The sequence below is a fragment of the Temnothorax nylanderi genome, unplaced genomic scaffold (assembly GCF_030848795.1).
Source record: "Temnothorax nylanderi isolate EJ_2023f unplaced genomic scaffold, tnyl_v1.0 TNYL_tig0345_pilon, whole genome shotgun sequence".
NCBI lineage: Eukaryota > Metazoa > Arthropoda > Insecta > Hymenoptera > Formicidae > Temnothorax > Temnothorax nylanderi.
In genome coordinates, this window is record NW_027249407.1 from 138,240 (window position 1) to 161,183 (window position 22,944).

The 22,944-nt window shown below is 30.8% G+C and overlaps 2 protein-coding genes and 3 long non-coding RNA genes across 6 annotated transcripts; 2 read left to right on the forward strand and 3 right to left on the reverse strand.

Annotated features, from left to right (window-relative positions):
- Positions 1–632: 632 nt before the first annotated feature.
- Positions 633–2,811, reverse strand: LOC139781555 (uncharacterized). The gene is made up of 3 exons (XM_071720396.1): positions 2,358–2,811; positions 1,739–2,243; positions 633–1,657 (listed from the first exon to the last, which is right to left on the reverse strand). Exons 2-3 carry the CDS (start codon positions 1,913–1,915, stop codon positions 851–853), a joined length of 984 nt encoding a protein of 327 aa, XP_071576497.1. The 5' UTR covers positions 1,916–2,243; positions 2,358–2,811; the 3' UTR covers positions 633–850.
- A 235-nt stretch (positions 2,812–3,046) lies between these two features.
- Positions 3,047–4,955, forward strand: LOC139781548 (putative nuclease HARBI1). 2 transcript variants are annotated; one of them, XM_071720393.1, is made up of 5 exons: positions 3,047–3,374; positions 3,409–3,625; positions 3,710–3,852; positions 3,996–4,173; positions 4,256–4,955. In XM_071720393.1, the coding sequence occupies exons 2-5, from the start codon at positions 3,467–3,469 to the stop codon at positions 4,889–4,891; spliced, it is 1,116 nt and encodes a 371-aa protein (XP_071576494.1). In that variant the 5' UTR covers positions 3,047–3,374; positions 3,409–3,466; the 3' UTR covers positions 4,892–4,955. The 2 variants fall into 2 exon arrangements, with proteins under 2 accessions (XP_071576494.1, XP_071576495.1); XM_071720394.1 differs by having other exon boundaries at positions 3,047–3,625; positions 3,710–3,834.
- A 299-nt stretch (positions 4,956–5,254) lies between these two features.
- Positions 5,255–6,509, reverse strand: LOC139781549 (uncharacterized). The gene is made up of 2 exons (XR_011720568.1): positions 6,272–6,509; positions 5,255–6,102 (listed from the first exon to the last, which is right to left on the reverse strand). It is a non-coding gene; the product is annotated as an uncharacterized lncRNA (long non-coding RNA).
- Positions 6,510–19,670: 13,161 nt separating this feature from the next.
- On the forward strand, positions 19,671–22,227 carry LOC139781554 (uncharacterized). Its single transcript, XR_011720574.1, has 2 exons — positions 19,671–19,827; positions 21,065–22,227. It is a non-coding gene; the product is annotated as an uncharacterized lncRNA (long non-coding RNA).
- LOC139781553 (uncharacterized) lies at positions 20,371–22,634 on the reverse strand. The gene is made up of 2 exons (XR_011720573.1): positions 22,286–22,634; positions 20,371–20,626 (listed from the first exon to the last, which is right to left on the reverse strand). It is a non-coding gene; the product is annotated as an uncharacterized lncRNA (long non-coding RNA).
- Between the last annotated feature and the right edge of the window lie 310 nt (positions 22,635–22,944).

The following is a 22,944-nucleotide window of genomic DNA, read 5'->3' on the forward strand; positions in this document are numbered from 1 at the left end:
GACCCAGCATAACAGTTACCAGTTTAACTTCTGATAAGTTTAAAAGCTCTGCTTTTTCTTTTTTAGTGCAAATGTTGTCTTAAATTTGCTTTACTCAATCTTTAATGTCTACTCTATAATGTTTATTTCTTATTCATTAAAGTTAAATAGTTTCTTTCCATTATATAGTTTCCCAAAGATAATATATGAGAACATATCATATAAGCAATATATATTTTTATTTATCTGAGTATAAAATAGATTGTTTATTATATATTTAAGAATATTTTATTTTTTATTTAAAATTTGTAAAATCTATTGTCATAAACTATTCTTATCAGTAATAAAAACTACTTACGATATAACTATTTATTTATTGTGTCTTATCATTAGTACAAAATACAATGTATTTATTATGTATTTAATAATACAATGTTTTAAATATAAGAACTGGACATGAACGAATACAATTATTTTATATATCACTAGTAACATTAATTACTTAAATTCTAATGCACAAAATTATAAAAATATATAAAATTAAATATTTTTTATTTAATTTAATTTTTATATTGAATAGTTAAAACACAGCTTCTGTTAGTTATTCTATTATACGCTACATCAAGACTATCTCCAATAATACATAAATTTAGAATTTTACTTTTATAATTTTAATTTTTATGTTATTCTTACCTGTATAATATTATAGTAATATCTTAAGACATAACTCGGTCATATACAAAAATTATAAAAAAACATATATAAAAAAGCTCGTATATAGAAAGTACAGTGCTATGAAACATTCGAATTGGCATTTTTATTTAAAGTGAAGAATTCCGATCTCAACATAAATAATACATACTTCACAAAGTTAAATCATAGCTTCTTGCCATTCAACTCTTCCAACAGTATTAAAATATTCTTTAAAAATATCACGAATATGAATTGCATTTCTATTAAGTCTCACGTTTACAATTTCCAAATTACGCAACTGTGTATTATTATTCCTCCATGTAGCAGGTATTATAGTTAGATTCTCTAAATCTTCAATGTCTACAGTTCCGTGTAAATAAGCTTCATTTTCTTTACTAATATAATTATGTAAAGCGCAGCAAGCAAGTGTAATATTTTGAACTGATTCAACTGGTAAATATATCTTTGTTAAAAGAACGCGAAATCTGTTAGCCAATATGCCAAAAGCATTTTCAACCACTCTTCTACCTCTACTTAGTCTATAGTTAAATATTCGCTCATTATGAGACAAATTTCGTGACGGATAAGGTTTCAATATGTGATTTTGCAATGGAAAAGCCGCGTCAGCTAAAATAACAAAAGGAACAGATTGATTCATATTAGGTAAAGGTTTATCTTTTGGCACATTTAATGGATTTTGTGGATCATTTATGTATTTTGCTAAATTACTTTCACGATAAACTCCTCCATCACTTACCCTCCCATTAACACCAACATTGACGTATATAAATTGATAATACGCATTAACTAATGCTAATAAAACGATGCTATCTGTACCCTTATAATTGTGATACAATGATCCTTGACTGAGAGGAACTTTAAACTCAATGTGCCTGCCATCCATCGAACCGATGCAGTTTGGTACATTCCATTGTTTCAAATAGTTGTCAGCAATATGATTCCATTCTTCTTCGGTATCTGGAATCTAAAATATTAGGTATGTTTTATTTGAAATATTTATGCATATTCGATACTAGGAAACAAATATTATAATTTTAAAACTCACCTTTAAATATTCATCTTTTAGTACTTCATAGATTACTCTAACTGTTTCAGGAATGATGTACGATAAAGTACAAGCAGGTACTCTTGTTGTGAGTTCCATACTGCGATAACATTCTCCGGTTGCTAAGTATCGTAGAGTTAAGGATAGTCTTTGAATTGGTGGAATACACTTTCGCATAACTGTATCTTGTCTCTGAATGAAGAGATACTTTATCTAACAGATTGTTAAATAATTGATAATCCATTCTAAAAAATCTATGAAAAGACTCTATATCTTCAGAAACAAGTTCATTGAGCGCTAAGTGAATAGATCCTCTGAATTGAAATTCTCTTCGTAGAATCCACTCTCTTGTCCACCATCTCCTTTGTCTTTTTTCTTGTATTTCTCGCTGTTCTTGTTCTTCTTGCTGTTCTATAGCCACAGCAAAAGCTGCAAGAGTCAGCAACTTTATGAGTTTTTTCTTTTTCGCTGAGTTATTCATTTTTCAATATTGTTACATTTGACACTGCAAATAGATTATGTACATTAATTTTTCCAGTTGAAAGCAGTTTGTATTAAAATTTTACGTTTATCGGTTATTTTTAATGGTTAGAAAGATACTTTTTACTTTGTCACTTACCTATTTCATTTCCCAAAATAAATTGAAATTTAATCAACGTTGGCGTCGGAGTAGGCAGTAGTCGTCGTCGTCAGTGTGACCGGCGGGATAACGGCGTCCCAAGCGACTCCGCTGTCGTCGCCGAAGCAGTCGCACAGTCAGGGCAGCGAAACCTTTTCTCTAGGAAAGTCTTTGTAGGCGGACTACCGCCTGACATCGACGAGAAGACGAGATCACGGCCAGTTTCCGCCACTTTGGTCCGTCGTAGACTGGCCGCACAAGGCAGAAAGCAAATCCCGCCGAAAGGCTACGCGTTTCTTTTTTTCTTCCAGGACGAGGGTTCAATGCAGCAGCTGATAGACGTCTGCATACAGGATGAGGACAATTTTATCTTTGCGTAAAAGCTCGCCCATGGGCCACGATCAAGGACAAGCCTGTGCAGATCCGACAATCCGACCATTCCAATCTTGACAGCTCAGCGTCACTCAGCGATGCCGACTTCACATAACGCTCGACTATAACGCTATCTACAGTCATCAAAGTACAACTATTTCTATTCGAGGACTTGAATCGAGGACTTGGACCGATTTCTAGCATCGTGTACACAGGGCTTTAAGACGGTCTTGAAATAATGGCGAATTTGATTGGAAGCACTAGTGCGCACTAGTGCGCACTGAGTGCGCCCTCTGTCAGTATTTAGTGTTCGGTTGGCTTGCCCTCCACTGGTTCAGAATCTACATGTGTTCGGTTGACAGTGCACTGAAAACATGTGCTAGTGAAAACGTGTTCGATTGAACTGCACTACCATAGTCCAGTGCTACTTGTACGTTCGGTTGAGGTCCACTGCACTAGTGTGGAAGGCACTGAACTGCACTGACAAATTTATCAGTGCGGTTCAGTGCGAATGTAGAAATATTTTTTTGTTAAAAGAGAGTGAAATAGAGAATGGGTAAAAAGGATATGTACGAAGGATAAATACAAGATAAATACAATTAAAGGATAAATACAAAGAATAGATACGGATAAATACAATTAAAGGTTAAATACAATTAAAGGTTAAATACAATTAAAGGATATAAATACAAAGGATAAAACAAGGCTACACACAAAGGATAAATATAAAGAAAAAAATGGCAACTGAACTATTGCTCATAGATGAACTGTTAAACAGTTCAAGCAGTTCTAGTGACGAGGAAATGATGGCATTAATAATGCAACATGAAATGCGACAGCAAATTCCAAAAGTTCGGAATATGATAGATATTATCAATGAATATTCTGATAAAGAGGTATGTTTCTTCATACGTAATTTCAATTTACATTTTAAACATTTGTAATGTAAGATGTACATGTAAAGTAACTTTTGCTTAAAGTTTCAGCGACACTTTCGTTTACAACGGAGTACATTTGATAAATTACACAATATGTATGAAACTTCCAAAATTTTCAATACATTGCAAGAACATGGTGGGCGCAGTACTATAAACAGTAATATTCAGTTATTATCATTTTTATGGTGTATATTTCTTATATATATATATACATACACACGCATATATACATATGTATATTAACTACATGAGTATATATATATATATATACTCATGTAGTTAATGCATATATAGGTACGTAATAGTAATGTTTATATTATATTTGTAGGTTTGCAGGAAACAAATCCGTGATACGGGACGTTGCATCCAGATTTAATGTAGCAGAATCTACGTTTCATGCTATCATTTCGAATGTTATGACATTTTTACTTAATATTGCTCCAAATATAATAAAAATGCCTGCTACAGAAGATAGAAAAAGAGAGGTTGCTCGTGAATTTGAAGAAGTAATTAATATTGTTATTATATGCTAAAAGATATGTTTCAAAAGTTATATGTTTAAACATTTATAAAATAACTTTGTTTCAGATAAGTGGATTTCCTGGGGTCCTCGGATGCATCGATGGAACATTTATTAAAATTAGAACGCCTGCTAAAAAAATTAAGAGTACTTACGTTAATAGACATGATTTTCCATCTCTGACATTACAAGCAGTTTGTGATGCCAATAAATTATTTTTAGATGTCTTTACCGGTCCTCCTAGTAAAATACATGACGCAAGAATATTCCAATTATCATTTTTAAGTAATGAAATACAAAATATATCAGAAAATTATCACTTATTAGGCGATGCGGCATATCCTTTAAGAAAATATTTATTAACCCCGTACAGAGATTACGGCAATCTTACAGCCCTTCAACGAAATTATAATTTTAAATTTTCTCAAACAAGAGTTAAGATAGAAAATGCGTTTGCATTATTAAAACAAAGATTCAGGCAGTTAATGCAACTAGATTTTCTCACAGTTAAACGTTCTGCTAATTTTATAATTTCATGTTGTGTGTTACATAATTTGTGTATTTTGAACAATGATCATTTAGATAATATTGAGGAAGACGTAGAATGTAATGAGAGGCAGGTTTATAATGAGCAGAATCCGAACGATAGGATGGAAGGTGAGGTAAAAAGAGACATTATTTGTAATTTATTGGCTTTTAATTAGTGAAAATGTAACACAAATAAACATGTATGCACAAATAAAACTTTTTACAGAACACAAAATAAAATTTATTCTTTTACTTAATAGATACTATATAAACTTAAAATACTTAAATTTATATTTTAAAGAAAATAATACTTTTTTAATACATACATTGTTTCTTTTATATTATTAACGCACTTTAATAAAATAAATATATTTTTTTCTTTCAAAATTAGCATAAAGTACTTTGTACTATCAAATAATGTAAAAAAACTAAAAAATTTCTTTACATAAAACATTTTACATTATATAAAAAAACTTAAGTAATACATAACGTATTTAGTCTTTAGTAATACATCACATATAAAGAAACAGTCTTTAGTATTCCATCATAGTCTTTAGTATTTTAGTCTTTAGTTTTTACGTAACAGTCTTTAGCATTATATTAATAAGGAAACAGTCTTTAGTTATCATATAATGAACAAAATAGTAAGATAATATTGTATAACTACTTATAACTTTTTCAGATTACATAAAGTATAATGTGTAAAAAAGTATGCTGTTTCTAATCACTACTTGAATCTTGATTTAAATCAATTGTATCATTGTCTGTTGTTGAATCTCGATTTGAATCAATTGTATCATTTGAAAATATTTTCATAAAGCTACGTAATATATCCAATTTCTCTGTATGTCTTCTTTCTCTCTTCTTTTCTTTATCTTCCTGAATGCGTAATAAAGTCTCACTTATAGACATTTTTTTCGGTGCCTTTTGTGACTTCGTGACTTTGCGATCCATTGCTATATTTTCTTGTTGCTTTTCAATAATTTTACCAGGACCTTGCATTACCTCAGGCTCCAAGCTGTCATCTATTGCCTTTATCTTGTTTAATTCTTCTTCAAAATCCACTCTTGTTCGTTTCGCACCTGATTGCTGATTGCTTCTTACAGATTGCATTTTACGTTTCAAAATAGTCTTGTAACGATTCTCACATTGCGTACTGCTTCGTGCAATGTTTAGTTCTGTTAAGATATCATTAGATATTTGTATCCACATTGATTTTTTACATTTAAATCGTTTCATAGGCCCAATTAAAGGTAAATATTGCTCATATTTATCTAATAATAAGCGTGTACTTTCGTCACACCAAGCAGTTGTTAATTCGTTCTTATCTTTGAGGGATGGATCCTTATCTTTGCTAGCAGCCATGCTTTTCTTTGAAAATCTGTAACTAATAATAGAAAGTATAAAGTATAACATATTTGAAGTTGTAATTATACAAAAATATATATTACACAATATACAATAAAGGTGCTATAAGATGTCATAAACTAGTAATATTGATCTCAATATAAAAAAATCTTAACTCTCTTGTAGATATTTCTCTTTATTTTACATACCTATAATGTTTCACTTTTGTAAATAAAAGTTTTTATACCGTATTATAAAATAATATACTTCAGCCGACTTATTAGCTCGGTTAAAACGGTCGTTTAAAAGCCGTTAAAGGTTAAGTTGAAAATGGTTTTCAAGGTTACGAACGTCGCACGTTGCACATGTAGGCATTGAAGAAGTTACTAGTTGCACTGCATTGGGTCAGTGCAAGTGAACGCTCCCAGATCAGTGCAAGTGACCGCACTCGGGTCAGTATAGAACTACGCACTCCGAGCACGTGCGCGTAGTAACAAAAAGTTACTAGCCACTGGAACGGAGCGAGTGCACGCCAATCGAATTCGCCATAAGACTCGACTATTAATACCAGCCTTAGGGACTTTAGTCGGATCTTATTTTAAGACCGTCTTAAGTAATGTCTTAAGCCCGTATCAGACTACCGATTGCAAAGGCCGACTGACTGCCGATTCAAAAAATAGGCCGGTATTCATAGTCAGATCTTATTTCAAGACCGTCTTAAGTATATCTTAACATGCTAATATGGCTCTGTGATTGGTTAATGACATCTTAAGATTGTACTTAAGACGGTCTTAAATATAAGATCCAACTACCAGCCAATTTAAACGCGAGTTGGACGATCCAGTCAAGGCCCGGGCACATAGAAAAACTTAAGCAGTTAAACATAAGCAGTAAGGAAATCAACGGTATTGATTCGCACCGCTTACGTTATGTTTTAATTTCTTGACTATTACTACGTTTACACGGCCCGATTTACGCCAAAGTTATGACACCGATGTTACAACTACTGACATTAAATGCCGTGTAAACGCTCTTTTACGACGAACTTACTACATCGATGTAATAACTTTGTCGTAAAAGAGCGTTTATATGGTATTTAACGTCAGTAGTTATAATATCGATGTTATAACTTAAGGCTGCGTTCCCACTATACGCGTCGCGCGTCGCGTCGTCTGTCGTTAACCAATCTAAACATCCCGTCATAAGTAATGTAATAAAATGGGATGTTTTGATTGGTTAACGACAGACGACGCGACGCGCGACGCGTATAGTGGGAACGCAGCCTTAGCGTAAATCGGGCCGTGTAAACGTAGTCTATGACCGGTATTCATAGTCAGATCTTATATTTAAGACCGTCTTAAGTACAATCTTAAGATGTTATGAACCAATCACAGAACCGTATTAGCATCTTAAGACATTACTTATGCTGGGTCTACAATGCGAGTCGCAAAGTTGTGAGTCGCAAGAATTGACCAATCACAGTTGAATTTGAGGAGAATAATCGACTGTGATTGGTCAATTCTTGCGACTCACGACTTTGCGACTCGCATTGTAGACCCAGCATTAAGACGGTCTTAAAATAAGAACCGACTATGAATACCGGCCTTAATATGCTAATACGGCTCTGTGATTGGTTCATGACAACTTAAGATTGTATAGACGGCGTCATTGGGCGCGTTCAGCAGATATAACTGTTGCACAACTGTTAAGTTCGTCTTATCACCACTCTGCGTTGATTGGTTGGTTCTAAAAGTAAGAGCCAATCACGTTCGACTGCTACTGAGCGACTTGGTCTGCTGAACGCGACCATTAGTCCCGGTCTACAATAGGTGTTTTAAGCCCTAAGCCTTAAGAAATTGTTCAATCATAGTTGAATTTGAGAATAATTGACTGTGGTCAATTTTTTAGGGCTTAGGGCTTAAAACACCTATTGCAGACTGGGGCTTAATGCCTGGTCTCTAAAACTGGATGCGTTTCGGAAACTCACTCTTCGTCTCTTCCTAATGCTAGGTCTACAATGCGAGTCGTAAAGTCGTGAGTCGTAAGAAATTGACCAATCACAATCAAATTTGAGGAGAATAATTGACTGTGATTAGTCAATTTCTTACGACTCACGACTTTACAACTCGTATTGTAAACCTAGCATAATGGGGACCGTTAAGCCTTGTGTACACGATACTTTAAATCGGTCCGAGTTTCGGTTTAAGCCAATGAAACTGCTGCTTTTCTGTAAGAGCTGCAAGTTGATTGGCTTAAACCGAAACTCGGACCGATTTCTAGTGTCGTGTACACAAGGCTTAAGTCCCGGTCTACCATAGGTGTTTTAAGCCCTCAGCCCTAAGAAATTGACCAATTACAGTCAATTATTCTCCTCAAATTCAACTGTGATTGAACAATTTCTTAAGGCTTAGGGCTTAAAACACCTATTGTAGATGGGCACTTAGGCCGGTATTCATAGTCGGTTCTTATATGTATTTAAGACCATTTTAAGTACAATCTTAAGATGTCATTAACCAATCACAGAGCCGTATTAGCATCTTAAGACATTACTTAAGACGGTCTTGAAACAAGATCTGATTATGAATACCGGCCTTAATGGTCGCGTTCAGACCAAGCCGCTCAGTAGTAGTCGAACCAACCAATCAACGCAGAGTGTTGATAAGACGAACTCAACAGTTGTGCAACAGTTGTATCTGCTGAACGCGTCCAATGACGCCATCTGTACAATCTTAAGATGTCATGAACCAATCACAGAGCCGTATTAGCATCTTAAGACATTACTTAAAACGGTCTTAAATTAAATAAAAACGACTATTACTACGTTTACGCGAGCGTTACTTCTGTAGTAACTTACGATAATTCACTCATTTACGCGGAGTAAATTATCGTAAGTTACTACAAAATCCCGTTTACGCGAAGGAATTATCGTAAGTTACTACAGAAGTAACGCTCGCGTAAACGTAGTATGAGATAGATTAAATAGATTAACATGACTTGTACATTTCTCATTTATGAGTTTTTTTAAAATACTTATTATATTCAATGTTATATTATTTTGTAGCTCATTGTAAGGATCTCGAAACTATTGCTAAGAATTTAAACAACGGTCAACCTAACATAATTCTACACCATTGTCAGAACATTAAGGACATATCTAATTCTTCGGATAAAAGTGGCAACTTAATAACAGGTATGTTTTTAAAAATTGAGTCTTACTGTCATTCCTAATAGAATACTGAGTTAAATTAATTATTACGTTACTGTTTTATGTTTTTACGTATATAGATCATAAGGAATTTAAATCTTCCACTCCACGTGAGGAACCTTGCAATGCAAAGATGACCATTGCAGTTAATAATATCAGTGGAATAGAGATCTCAAATAGTATGTCAAAGTCAACAGTGATAATAGGTATGTTTCTATTTTTTTACCATTATTTCATTTTATTGTCCATTATAAGATATGTAACGCAATTATATTATAGTAATTACATCATTTTAAATTAAGTTTATTAACGTTGATTTAATTTATATTTTATATCTAATAATACATTTTATGTACAATGTCTTTACTTCTTTCTCAGACAATAGCAATACAAATAGTTGCCTGTATGCTGTTAGAATTCATGTCCTTAAAATTCATGCTGCTTATTAGACACTATAATAGATTTTATATAAAAACGTGTAATCTTATTGCTATCTTGGGTGTGATAGAGAAACACATAATAATTTAATAAGGAAAATGTTTTTGAGATATTTATTAAAAATAGTCTTTCTTATTACTTGGAATGTTTAATTTTTTTTCTATTGTCTATATCATTATTTTTTTATATCATGATTGGCATATTATTTTTTGTACTTCAACAGATGACAGAGAAATGATATTGCGTACAGCAAGCAATAACTTGAAAGATGCCGAAAGAAGTAATGTCAATGTATTACATACAACAAGCGATGAGAACCTTAATGTAGATACAAGTACTCACAGTATTGCTACAGTTGTGATAGACACAGGTAATGATTTAATAAATGGTAATCTGTCCATTTCTTAAAAGTATTTTTCATTATTACATGCTATATTTTTAGAATTCTGGAATCTATTGCCCATATAAATTAATCTTTTTACATAATAATTAATATATATATATATATATATTTTTGTATTTCAGTAAATGATAGAGACATAAATTCTTGCTTGCATACAGCAAGTGATAATTTGAATGATACGGAAAGAAGTAATGTCATTGATACTTCTCCTATGTCCAGCATATGTTGTAATATGATACTAGGTACAAACGTTCGAGATTTATAAGATAAATTTATTACTGTTACTTTAGACAGATTTGTATAGTTTTCTTATACATTATATACATTTTTTTTACAAATAAGGTAAATGTACCAGTGCCTGGACACGTATTTATGTCTGGACATTTTTATCATTTTAGTTCTTAAATAAGTTATAACTCGAAATAAAATCAAAGAATCAAAGATAAAAATATTTTTCTTGTCTTATATTTTTATTTTTGATTTTAATTTACGTTATATTTATTTAAGAACTAATATGATAAAGGAGTTCAGACATAGGTCTTATGTGTATAAACATTGGTACATTTACCTTAGTATTCTTGTACTTGGATATTAGTGTGTTATGCGTACTATTTTATATTGTAGATAAAAATTTAGAATCTATATTACATACAACAAGCGACGAGAACCCCAATGTAGATGCGAATACTCGCAGTGTTGCCACAGCTGTGTCAGACATAGGTAACGATTTAATAAATATAGTGCTCTATCCATTTATAAAAAATATTTTTTATTGTTACTTGTAATATTTAAAAGTTGGAATAGATGTATACGTATATTATATACATTGTAATTTGTTACTTCTGTAACTATTAATTTCTTTACTTGTGCGCCACATACCGGGCCTGACTCGTATCGCTGTTTATTAATTTGTTAATATTTAAAAGATTTTTCTTTAATCGATTCCCCATATAAAACATTCTTTCTTACATCATGAATGATATATTAATTTTTGTACTTTGACAGAAGATGGAGATTTAAATACTTGCTTACAAACAGCCTATGACAAGTTAACTGACATGGAAACAAATAATTTCAAGGCTATATCACCTGTGCTAAATTTAGGTAATGATATAATAGCTACATATATATAACGTCAAACGGATTTTTGCAATTACTTTTAATAGGACTGAATAGTTTTTTTTATGATGTATACAGGGTGTTCCATTTTAATTTAGACACCAAAATATTTCAAAATATAATGCATTTTCAAAAAAATATTTCAAACAAAAGTTATAGGATTTGAAGAGGGCCATCAAATAAGTTCACTAAATTTTGAGTCCGGCGCCCACTTTGGACCCAATAAGACCTAACTTGATTTTTTTAAATAATTATAAAAAATATTTTTTATTATTGTATAATTAAAAGATTTTTCTTTGATCTGTTCCCCATATAAAACATTCTTTTTTACATCATAAATGATATATTAATTTTTGTACTTTGACAAAAGATAGAGATATAAATTCTTGTTTACAAATGGCCCCAATTTTTTATTGTACCATCTTTTTTTACTAATTAATTTGAACAACTTTTGTCTGAAACATTTTTCTATTTGCCTAATACTTTTTGAGGTATTCAAGGAAAACTTGGTAACTTTTTAAATATTTAGCTTACAATATCTTAATAATTGTTTGTTGGAGGAAAAAGTGGTACAGGATTTTTTGACTTGATTTTGTCTCAAGAATATGCTACTGCAATAGTACTCCAATTTTTTTAAAATGTGTGTATACAAGAAAGCTCTAAGAAGATGCATACATAAATATTTGATGTATACTAAATATTGAAAAAGTTGCCAAGTTTTCCTTGAATACCTCAAAAAGTATTAGGCAAATGGAAAAATATTTCAGACAAAAGTTGTTCAAATTAATTAGTAGAAAAAGATGGTACAATAAAAAATTAGGGTTTCTATCAAAGAAAATTAAGTTGTGTCTTATTGGGTTCAAAGTAGGCACCAGATCCAAAATTTAGTAAGCTTATCAAATGGCTTTCTTCAAACCTTGCAACTTTTATTTTAAACTTTTTTTTCAAAAATACATTGTTTTCGAGATATCTTGGTGTTTAGGTTAAAATGGGACACCTAGTATATGCATGTATATTTTTGTATATATTATTTTTTGGCAGACAATATTTTCCGTTCTTTATTTAATCTCTATTATGTACTAATATATAATATTATGTACTAATATTTAACATATGGACTGTTTTACAGATAACGCTATAATAATATTTGGAAACGATGAGGAATGTCATTTACAACAAAATGCTAGCAGTACTGCCTCAGATATGATAGATACACATCATAATAATGATTCCTTTTTGTATATGACTGATGACAATTGCGCCAATATTATAGAAAAAAATACTCTCAATACTACATGGACTGTATTGACTTCAAATAATAATGTACCAAATTGTATGGAGCTTCTACTTTTTCAATTAATTTATGCCAGTCTTGTAAAACTTTAAATTTTATCTATTTCTTGTGATATATATACAAGGTGTTTCTTAAATATCATCCATTAATTACAAAACACTATTTCTTATCAAATATCACCAATTAACTACAAAAGCACTATTTCTTATCAAAAATTAAGTCCAATATTTCTAAGCCATTTTTTCCAATAATGCTTAATAAAGCCATAATTATTGAGTAAAGTCAATCTGTCAGTACTGTCTTTTAGCCAGGCATATGTCAGTTAACCGCGCGTTTGTATTGTGTGCTTACGCATACTACCAAGCGTCAATGAGCCGTCATTGACATACAGTCGGCTAAAGGATGTCACTGTGAGTGGATTGACTTTACTCAATAATTACTGGTTTATTATAAAAGAATGGACTTTTTGACTCAATTTTTTAATAAGAAATAGCTTTACGTAAATGGCCGATCTTTAAGAAATACCCTGTATTTTGAAAGCATGGAAGATAGCTTCTTTTTTGTACTCTACTTGGTCTTATGTTTACTGTTACAGGTGATATTAATTCAAGTACTATGCTCAATGTTATCAATAATTATAACAGTACAAATGTAAACATAGAAAAAGATACTCTCAATACTACGTTGGCTGAATTGAATGCAGATACTAATGTAACAAATGGTATAATTCCTGCTTTTTCAATTTATTTATTATTCTTTCAGTGTTATGTATAGTATTAGAGTATTTTATACAATATGGCAATGTTTTCTTATTTTTCTATCTGGCACTACTCTCGAGTACTAGATACTTTGCATAAAATATTAAAACACCTATATTATAAAACTTACATTTTACATTTATGTAATAAAGCATTTTATAATAAGCTGTTATTTACGTGATAAAATAAGAAAAATGTATTTGATGGCAACTGTATTTTGTGAAATAGAATAATAATATAGAATAACAAAATTATTATACTTTATACATAACATATGTATATTTTTAAAGCAATTATTGCTCAATAATTTTATTCGTACTATTTAACAATCAGAAAACAGTGCTTATATATTTATTTTTTTTACTTTTGCATTAATTTTGTTAAAGAAATTAATATTATGGCTTGTATATTTTTCATTTTTTAGATTTACATAGTACGTTAGATTCAATAACCACTGGTGTAGATTGTAGTGCAAATGATCCTGATTTTACATTACAATCCAGTGAATTGAGTAAATCATCTGCTTCAACAACAAGAAATGTCACAATGACAAAAGAGAATGAATCTAGCCATTCTAATGATCTTCTACAAGATTCTTTTAATGTTGTCAATGCTTGCAATAATGAGGAGATGCATGTCAAACCTTCTCAAGCTAAGGGTGCCAATAAAAAACACTTTTGTTTTTATTGTAAGAAATTACAAACAAAAATTGCAAGACATTTGGAATTTGCCCACCGTACTGAAAAAGAAGTGAAAAAATTTATTTATTTGCCAAAAGGTAATTTGTACTTTAATGTATTATTCAACTAGCTTATTGAAATTATATTCTCTTTCTATAGTCGTTCTCTTGCTGAGGATTGTGATTTTTTTGGATACCGTTTATTGGACGTTATCACTGTACATGTTCCTCTGCTCTTCAAAGAGATGCGTAAAAGGACATTATATTTATTTCTTACTTTTATATCATTAGGAAATTATGAGCGAAAGAAAATTATAGCGACTATTAGAAAAAAGGGAGATTATCTGTTCAATACAGATAGAAATCATAATACAACGGAACTAATTGTATGCCGTAGACCGACCAAATCAAAACAAAGAAAAGCAAGTGATTTTATTTGCTGTGCATCATGTAAAGGACATTATACAAAAAACAATATACGGCATCATGCTGCTACTTGTATCAATCAACAAGGCAAGAGATGCGTACACATACTTGGTAGAAAAGTTAGTGGTAGGATTCATAGTGATGCATCAAGTATATTACGGAATAAAATATTTCCAATATTAAGAGATGACGAAGTAACTCGAGTTATCAGGTACGATAGCCTAATTATATTATATGGTAACAAGATGAGTATAAAATATCGTCATCAATATCAAGAAGACATGATTCGCGCTCGTTTGAGCTTATAGGACGCTTTTTAATAGCGTTAAAAAAAATTCAACCAGCTGTTACCGACTTTTCATCATTATATGATCCTCGTTTTTACGATCACTGTATATCCGCTGTACGTGTGACTGCACGTTACAATGCAGAAAACAATACTTTTGAGGCACCATCCGTAGCAGCTGGATTGGGAACGCTCTTGAAACAAATCGGCAATATATTAATCTCAGATTGTATCAAGAAACATATGCTGGAGAAAAAGAAAAATGCTGAAGATTTCATAACATTATTAAGCGAGGACTATACAACAAGTATAAATAAAGCTGTTGAAGAGACTATGACCAAAAATAGACGACAGAAAGAAGTTATCTTACCAAGTTTGAAAGATATACAAGTGTTACACGAGTACTTATTACAGGAAAAAAAATCTAGTTATGAAAAAGTGCAAAGAAGCTTTTCATATAATGCATGGCTTAATTTAGCTAAGAGTACTCTTCTATCTATCCTTTTATTTAATAGAAAAAGACCAGGTGAGCTGGAGCACGTTCTTATCGAAGATTTTGAAAAATATGAAAGTTTAAACGAAAATAATTATCCCGATTTATTTAATACTCTTACTGAAGAAATGAAGATATTAGCAAAAAAATATGTAAGGTTCGCAATAAGAGGTAAACTTGGAAGATCTGTGCCTGTTCTTTTATCAGCTAATTTAGTACAATGTATACAAATGATACTAAATCATCGAAAAAACGCTAAAGTGCCTGAAAAGAATCCGTATATTTTCGGTCTCCCATCAGTAGTTAGTAATTGTTATAAATATTTAAGAGCCTGTGATTTGATGAGAGAGTATTCATCAGCATGTGAAGCACGAGTACCCCACAGTTTACGAAGTACACAATTGCGTAAACATATTGCGACGCAATGTGGAATTTTAGATATATCTGAATCTCAGACATCACTATTGGCTGACCATATGGGACATGATGTAGCAATCCATAAAAAACATTATAGATTATCATGTCTTAACAAAGAAAGCATCGGGGAACAATGTAGAAGATACTCATGAAGAAAACAAGAAAAAAGATGATCACGTACCTACTGTAATACCTACTAATGAACAAAATGAAATTGAAAGTACAAGTAGCTCTAATTCAGAACAGGAGTCTGAAAATGAAGTGGAGATACAAAAAGAATCACAAACATCTAAGCGAAAGACATGTCGAAGCAGTAAGTACAAACATATATACAGGAATATCCTTCTTTTATATGAAAATCAAATTATTTTGAGTAAGATTAGACTTAAGATACTAAAATATTTAACTTATTAATATACTCTTTTTTATTAATACTATTAATTAATTAATTAATTTATTAATATACTTTTTTTTATAATATAGCATCTCCATGTGGCCTTAGAATAAAACGAATTAAATGGAATGAACAAGAGCAAAATACACTAAAACCATTTATTAATCTAAAAGACATAAAGAATTCGAAATTGCCTTCAACAAAAACTATTTAAATTCTTATAAGTAAAAACAAATGTCTTAAAAATCGTACTCCAGCGCAAATATATACATATTTACACAACATAAAAACAGGAAAAACCAAGTGGTAAAATGTTTCGCACATATATAAAACACGGCAATATATCAAATTCGTTTAATTTTATTAGTAATTTTTGAAGATACTACCAAGATGACATAAGAACGTATAATTCTAATTATTTTATACTTGTCAAGATAAATTAAGTTTACACATTTTTATATTTTTGAAGATAAACAAAACAACTAAGTGGCTTCAATTAAGCGCATTATATATACCTCTATCTATTGTTATGGAATATATCAAATATTACAGCACATTTTGGCAGGATTTTGCAATTATATGCTGTATTTAATTAATGACAAAAATATAATTACACACACATATAATTATGTATGGTTTTATATACTTTTAAAAGTATTTACAGTTATATTCTTGCAGGATAGATAACATCTTGATATATGTAAAATCATATATGACTATATATGTGTGTAATTATAGTTTTATCATATTACTTAAATATAGCATATAATTGCGAAATCCTGTGTGAATCAGCATGTATGAATCATTTTTCTGCATCGTAGACAGGTTAAATCCGGAAATATAGTCAATATAGTAAAAATGTGCTGTAATATTTTTTTATGGAAAAAAAGTATTCCTTATTATTAAAGTTAGTCTTCGAATTATGAATTTTGCTAAATATATATAGCAAATTAGTGTTATAACGCTGTATTCTAATTATATTGTGCGAATATTTACGCACAGCAGAAATACTGAACTATATAAAATTCCTTTTTTAAATGTGAGTACAAAAATGCAAATTTTTATTTTTTATTTTTTTAGCTGGTTAAATAGATTAGAGAAAATGATACATTTATTTTACATTTGTTTTATTGCAATATGTGCAATGTTTACTTTCATACGTTCCTGTAATAAATTAATCTAATAAAGTAATAAGTAATTTAATATTAAATTAATTAAAAAATATGTTACTTTTATTTCCTTACCTATTTCCTTACTTCAATGTATTTTTATACTTGTAATGATAAGTGTACTAAAATACAAGATAAACTACGCATGGAATATTTGACGCTAAATACGAGAGAGAAGATTCAAATCTGCCTTTAGAATATATTACATATATCATATAAAGAGGTAGATTTCAGGACTGGACTATTTTAATTGAATTCTCATGTTCAGATCAGTATTTTTTACATCTATGTAAAATGATAAATATCTAAACAATGTTTAAAATAAAAGCTTAAATCAGTATATGGCTAGTTTTCAGTATTTTGTAAAAATAAAAATACTGTCTGAAATCTACCAATAGATCATATAAATATAGAGACAAAATGGTAGATTGCGGGACATGCTGTAGTTTAATGGCATTATGCAAACAATATTTAAATAGTAAAGTTATTTTTTGTTTCTCTAGATTGCAACCATGTTTTTTTAATTGTATGAACACTTACAATATATTATATTTTTTTGCTAATAGTTAATAACATTCTGTGTCTTGAAATTTGCCATTTAATACATATAAGCTGTATATCGGCAAATAACTAATTTTTTAGAAAATCCAAATAGGAGTGAGTCCTTTTCATCACAAGCAACTAATATATACCATAAAAAATAAAGATTTAAATATGTCCTGAAATCCTCCTCTTCATAAACATATATATAGGTATATATATGATAAAACATCTTAATTCTCACTTTTACCTTTTCTTACTTTTTTTCCTAAAATATATATTTGCATAAACATCTGCTGTACGATTTGAATGACATATTTCTGGAACATTCTATAAACATTATTCAGATAGTTTTAAAAAGCTTCTTTTCATATTCCTTGAATATAATACAGAATATTCTTTCAATCCATTTTTCAATATTAAAACACGCTGTACAATTTAGATTGTATATAAATATGGATTATATGATGGAAAATTATACAAATAACATTATATATAATTGTAAATTCTGTACGTTTATTATAACATATTTTTATTATGTTATAGTAATACATGAACGTAAATATATATAAACTTTATCTAAACAAAAAATTTATAACCTCTATAAATGATTGTGTAGTCGCAGATGCCTAATTGCACACTTTTATCACTCGATCTGAATCTGAATAAAAATATAAAATTATTATAATATAAAAAGTATATTATTTTCTCAGAGATAGCGTTTTCGACCGAGGTGGGTTTCAATCCGGGTTTCAACGAGTTACAAGCGAAATCGAGCATCTACTGGTCAATTCGCCCGCGTTGACGAATAAATGCTCGATTTCGTTGAAACCCGGATTAAAACCCATCTCGGTCGAAAACGCCAAGAGACAAGAAAAATGCACAAGATGCAAATTATACCTACTTTACGTTACAATAACAGGCCTGTTCACGCCACGGCGCCCAACGACCAGCGTTCCACAGCGCGCGCGCGTTCTTTATTATCGTTTCTAGTACGTGGTACGTGCTCGCGGAGTGGCGCGGCCCTGCAGTAGTTCGACTTCGCCGCTTAATTTGATTAGTTTTGCTACATTCTATAATATTTATGGAATATACTAACAGAATATTTCTACTGACAATTTTATAATATTTCCAGTACATTTATAGAACATTCTTTAAAACGAGAATATTCTATTAACATTTATAGATGATTTCGTTGAGAATATTCTCTTAACAGAATATTTGACGTAACATAACATATTTATACAATATTGTATGTTATCTGGGGAATGTTGCTTAATCAAGAACGAAAACAAGCCGTTTGACAGCTGCCGAATTGAAATAAGTATTTGCTTGCACATATTAAATCACAATAAAGTGGATATCTTCGGTGTATTTTAACACTATCACAATAATTTTAAATGTAAAAACACTGCACTAAAATGTAGAATAACGCTGTAAATCGCAAGGATAATTTTGCTTCTTCCCAGATAGCCAAATCTGTTCGAACAAATAATGCCAAATACTTGCTACAAATTTTGGTTTCAGAAATGGTACAAATTTGCATCAAAATTTGTTTTATCAAATGTTGTCGACAAACTGCTAGCAAATACGTATCAAAACATGCGTACACAATTGACGCCAAATTGATACCAAATATCGAGCAAAGCTTAGTAGTACCTGATAACAAATTGGCACCAAATTGCTGTTAAAGTTTGTTGACTAAACCTAACGCCAAATTGATGCCAAATATTGAGCAAATTTTGGTAACAAAACTTAAGAACAAATTGACGCCAAATACCAAGCGATGTTTAGGGCGTTTCATTCAGATGGCGCGACACGTGAGTCGCCACTTTCAACGCGCCCCCACCTCCTTCCTCGCTCTTGTTCAGTGTCATGGCAGCTCTTGCTGCGTTTCTTCGGACGAGACGAGTACGTTTTCCTTCTTTCGTAACTGATTGAGCTAAGCGGCACGTATTCTGGAGACCAACCGAGCGAGATTCGACTTCCCAAGGAGAGCTCACCGCCAGGAAAAGGAGAGCTTGTGTGAGGGAGGATTGAGGCGAGGAGTCCGGTCCAGCGAGCAGGGCCCTTCCGATATTCTCATTTGGGACGCCATATTGGAAGATCGACATTGATCGTGGTAGTACAAGGGGCTCTGCAAGGTTAATTCTCGTCTTAAGGTCTGGAATTGCTCTCATTCTTGTGGCTCTGGTTTATATTCTAGCCCTAGAATTGATCTCGTAGACAAAAGCAGAGGCCCCCCTCTCTTTCTTTTCTTTTTTTCTTTTCTTTTCTTACTTTGATTTCAATCAATAATCCAGACTCCTTAATTCCGCCCTGTAAGATCTGGTTAATTCTCGTCTTGAGATCTTGGAATTGCTCTCATTCTTGTGGGTCTGGTTTATATTCTAGCCCTAATGTAATTTTAATATATGCATTACAATTTTACACTGTCAAATAATAAATAATATCGTTTGATAATAATAACAACAGTATAGATAATAGTAACAATTTTATTACTTGACTTATTTTATTCTATTTTTGACAACTCGTATATACATTAATTGTGGCTAAGGTCTATACTATGTCATAGTGTAGATCTTAGCTACATTTCTGGCAAGTCAGTCCAAAGTATGCGGCTTTGTTCTCTATCCTTTTTATCTGTAGAAATTTTATTTCTTTTTATTTTTTAATTATTTTTTATGTATTATCTCTTATGTATCAGGTTTCTGAAGAAGACTAAGTATATAAAGTCGAAACGTAAAACGTTAATTGTATTTAAAATTTGTTTAATTAAACGAGATTTTGTTTTTAAATTTAAATTGATGACCTTTTTATAACTCGAGAAAATCAGCCAGCCTTCCATCCTATAAGTTTATTTTGTACTGTTAGTTTAATTAATTTAGTTATATTTTTTTCCATTAACATTCCATTTGTTATAGTGATTGTGCAGTAGAAAATCTGAAAAAATAAATGTTTTTAAAAAGTAAAGATAATATATATTTTGAAATCTATGTATTTTATGTAAACATAACATTTAAATTTATTTGCAGTTTATTTTAGAACATGCCAAAAAACACCGTTTCATAAGCTTTCTAAGAAAGTTAAAAGACAGAAAGTGAATGTTGTAGAAGAACTCAATTCAACAGATTCTTTAATTGAATTCGATCAGTCGCATATTCAGCAAGCACATGCTTCCGTTAAAAGCCAAAGTTCCGTAATACCAGATTTTCTTCATAATCAAAAAGAATCTGAACTTTCTCATTATTCTTAACTTTTTCATCATTCTGAACTTCCTCACCATTCTGAATTTTCTAATAATTCTGATCATTTTGAGTACTCTGAACACTTTGATTTCGAAAATAACGATAATTATAGAGATATATTTAACATTAACAGACACACCGGCAACAATAACGAGGCTCATTCAGATGACAACGATGATAATTCTGAAAACTGCGAGAATAGTGATGAGAATAAAAAATATTCGAAATGTTTCGTGAAAACAAGAGTTATAAAGAAGAGTTATAAGAGTATAAAGAGTTATACTCTTATAGTCTTAAAGAAGAGTTATAAGAGTATAAAGAACATGTAATATTATGTAATAAAATGTTTCATTCTACTTGCCGTTTGAATCTGATTAAGGCAAAATTGTAATATTAGTTTGAAATAGAAACAATTTAAAACAATTTAAAATACAAGGGAAATGCTTTAGTTTTATAACTATCATATTCTTGCAATATTAAAAATTTAACATATTCTTTCTTTGATTAAAATATTTCTCAAAATAATCTTGGAACTGTTGATGAAATATCGTGTATTTTTTTATCTGTAAAAGTTTAAAGTTTTGTTTGAATAGTTTAAAAGTTTTGTTTGAACGGTTTAAAAGTTTTGTTTGAACAGTTTTTTTCTGCTGTATATTAATTTCTATTACATCAAACACTACAAAATTCACTTCGGTTGCTTGCACCTAAATGATGTATATTATTCTTTTGTTATTTCTTTCTGACAACAGTACTGCATTATTCCATCGTAATCGACGAACTATGCACATTGTGAACATTTGTTTATTTCAATTTTGCATTCTTGCAAATAATAAATCGTGTTTCAAGTTTGAACTAGTTGTTTAAATATGCACGGTAGTTATTATTGTATGATTAAAGAAAGGAAAGTTAGTAGTATTAGGCTTATAAGAATATTGTTTTAGATGCATTTTCATAGAAATTATACTCGTGTTTTCAGTAAGATTCTATAAATCCTTCTTATACCGGCCAATGCATTATCTGCGCACGGAGTATGTGTTCCAGGCATTATATAAGATTCTCGAGTGTTTACAAATATTGTATGTGCTGTTGACAAAGTTAAATGTTTGCATATGTCAGTAAATTCACATTGTATAACATTTACTGTAATTAATATATAATTAATTACTTTATTGCCACCGTTAGATTTTATAAATGTCTTATAATGTTTTATAAATATAAAGATTTCTTTTAACATATGTAACATATGTATAAAATAATTTATTGTAAATCAATAACAAATTATATGCTTTTTTATAATTTAATGCTTTTAATTTTTCCTTAAAAAAAAAATATTTTAGTATTTATTAATGGCTACGTAACAAGGCTTGCTGCAATTTGGCGTCAAGCTGTGTCATCAAGATTTGCTCGGTATTTGGTGTCAATTTGGCGTCAAGTTCTTTCGTCAAGGTTTGCTCGCAATTTGGCACAAATTTGCTGTCGAGCTTTTGTTGGCAAGCCTTGTTCACAATATGGTGCAAATTTGCCGTTGAACTTTTGCTGCCCTGTTTTGCTCGATATTTGGCGTCAATTTGGTGTCAAGTCATGTACACAAGCTTTGCTAGCAAAACACAAGCGTATTGCAGACACAGATCGCACCGAATTTGTCGACAAGTTTTGCGCGTATTTGGTGTCAATTTGGTTACAATTTGCTGACAAATTGTTTACTGGGTTGACGTGTCATTTTTCACGTCTTATAGTTCACAGTTTTGCCAAGTGTGACGCTGTCATGCGAATGCAGCAAATCTGTGTTATGTCGGTAATACATTATGAAATACAAGAGATTACCATAGTGTATTATGCACTATCGGTAACATGCAAGGGCATGATTTTTATGTGCGATGATTATAAAATATCATTAATATATAATATTATTATCCTAACAGCACATGTAGCTGAGATTATTCAGAGAATATCGCAAAAATAGAGAATATTATAAAGATATATGTTCTCAGTAAGAGAGAGATTCTTACAAGA

Bases quoted from the DNA above. Each gene is read 5' to 3' on its own strand.
- LOC139781555 (XM_071720396.1), bottom strand. From the start codon at position 1,915: ATGCGAAAGTGTATTCCACCAATTCAAAGACTATCCTTAACTCTACGA. The intron at 1,658-1,738 runs GTGAGTTTTAAA...CTAATATTTTAG, and splicing joins TAAAAGATGAATATTTAAAG to ATTCCAGATACCGAAGAAGA.
- LOC139781548 (XM_071720393.1), top strand. From the start codon at position 3,467: ATGGCAACTGAACTATTGCTCATAGATGAACTGTTAAACAGTTCAAGC. The intron at 3,853-3,995 runs GTGTATATTTCT...TTATATTTGTAG, and splicing joins CAGTTATTATCATTTTTATG to GTTTGCAGGAAACAAATCCG. The intron at 4,174-4,255 runs GTAATTAATATT...ACTTTGTTTCAG, and splicing joins TTGCTCGTGAATTTGAAGAA to ATAAGTGGATTTCCTGGGGT.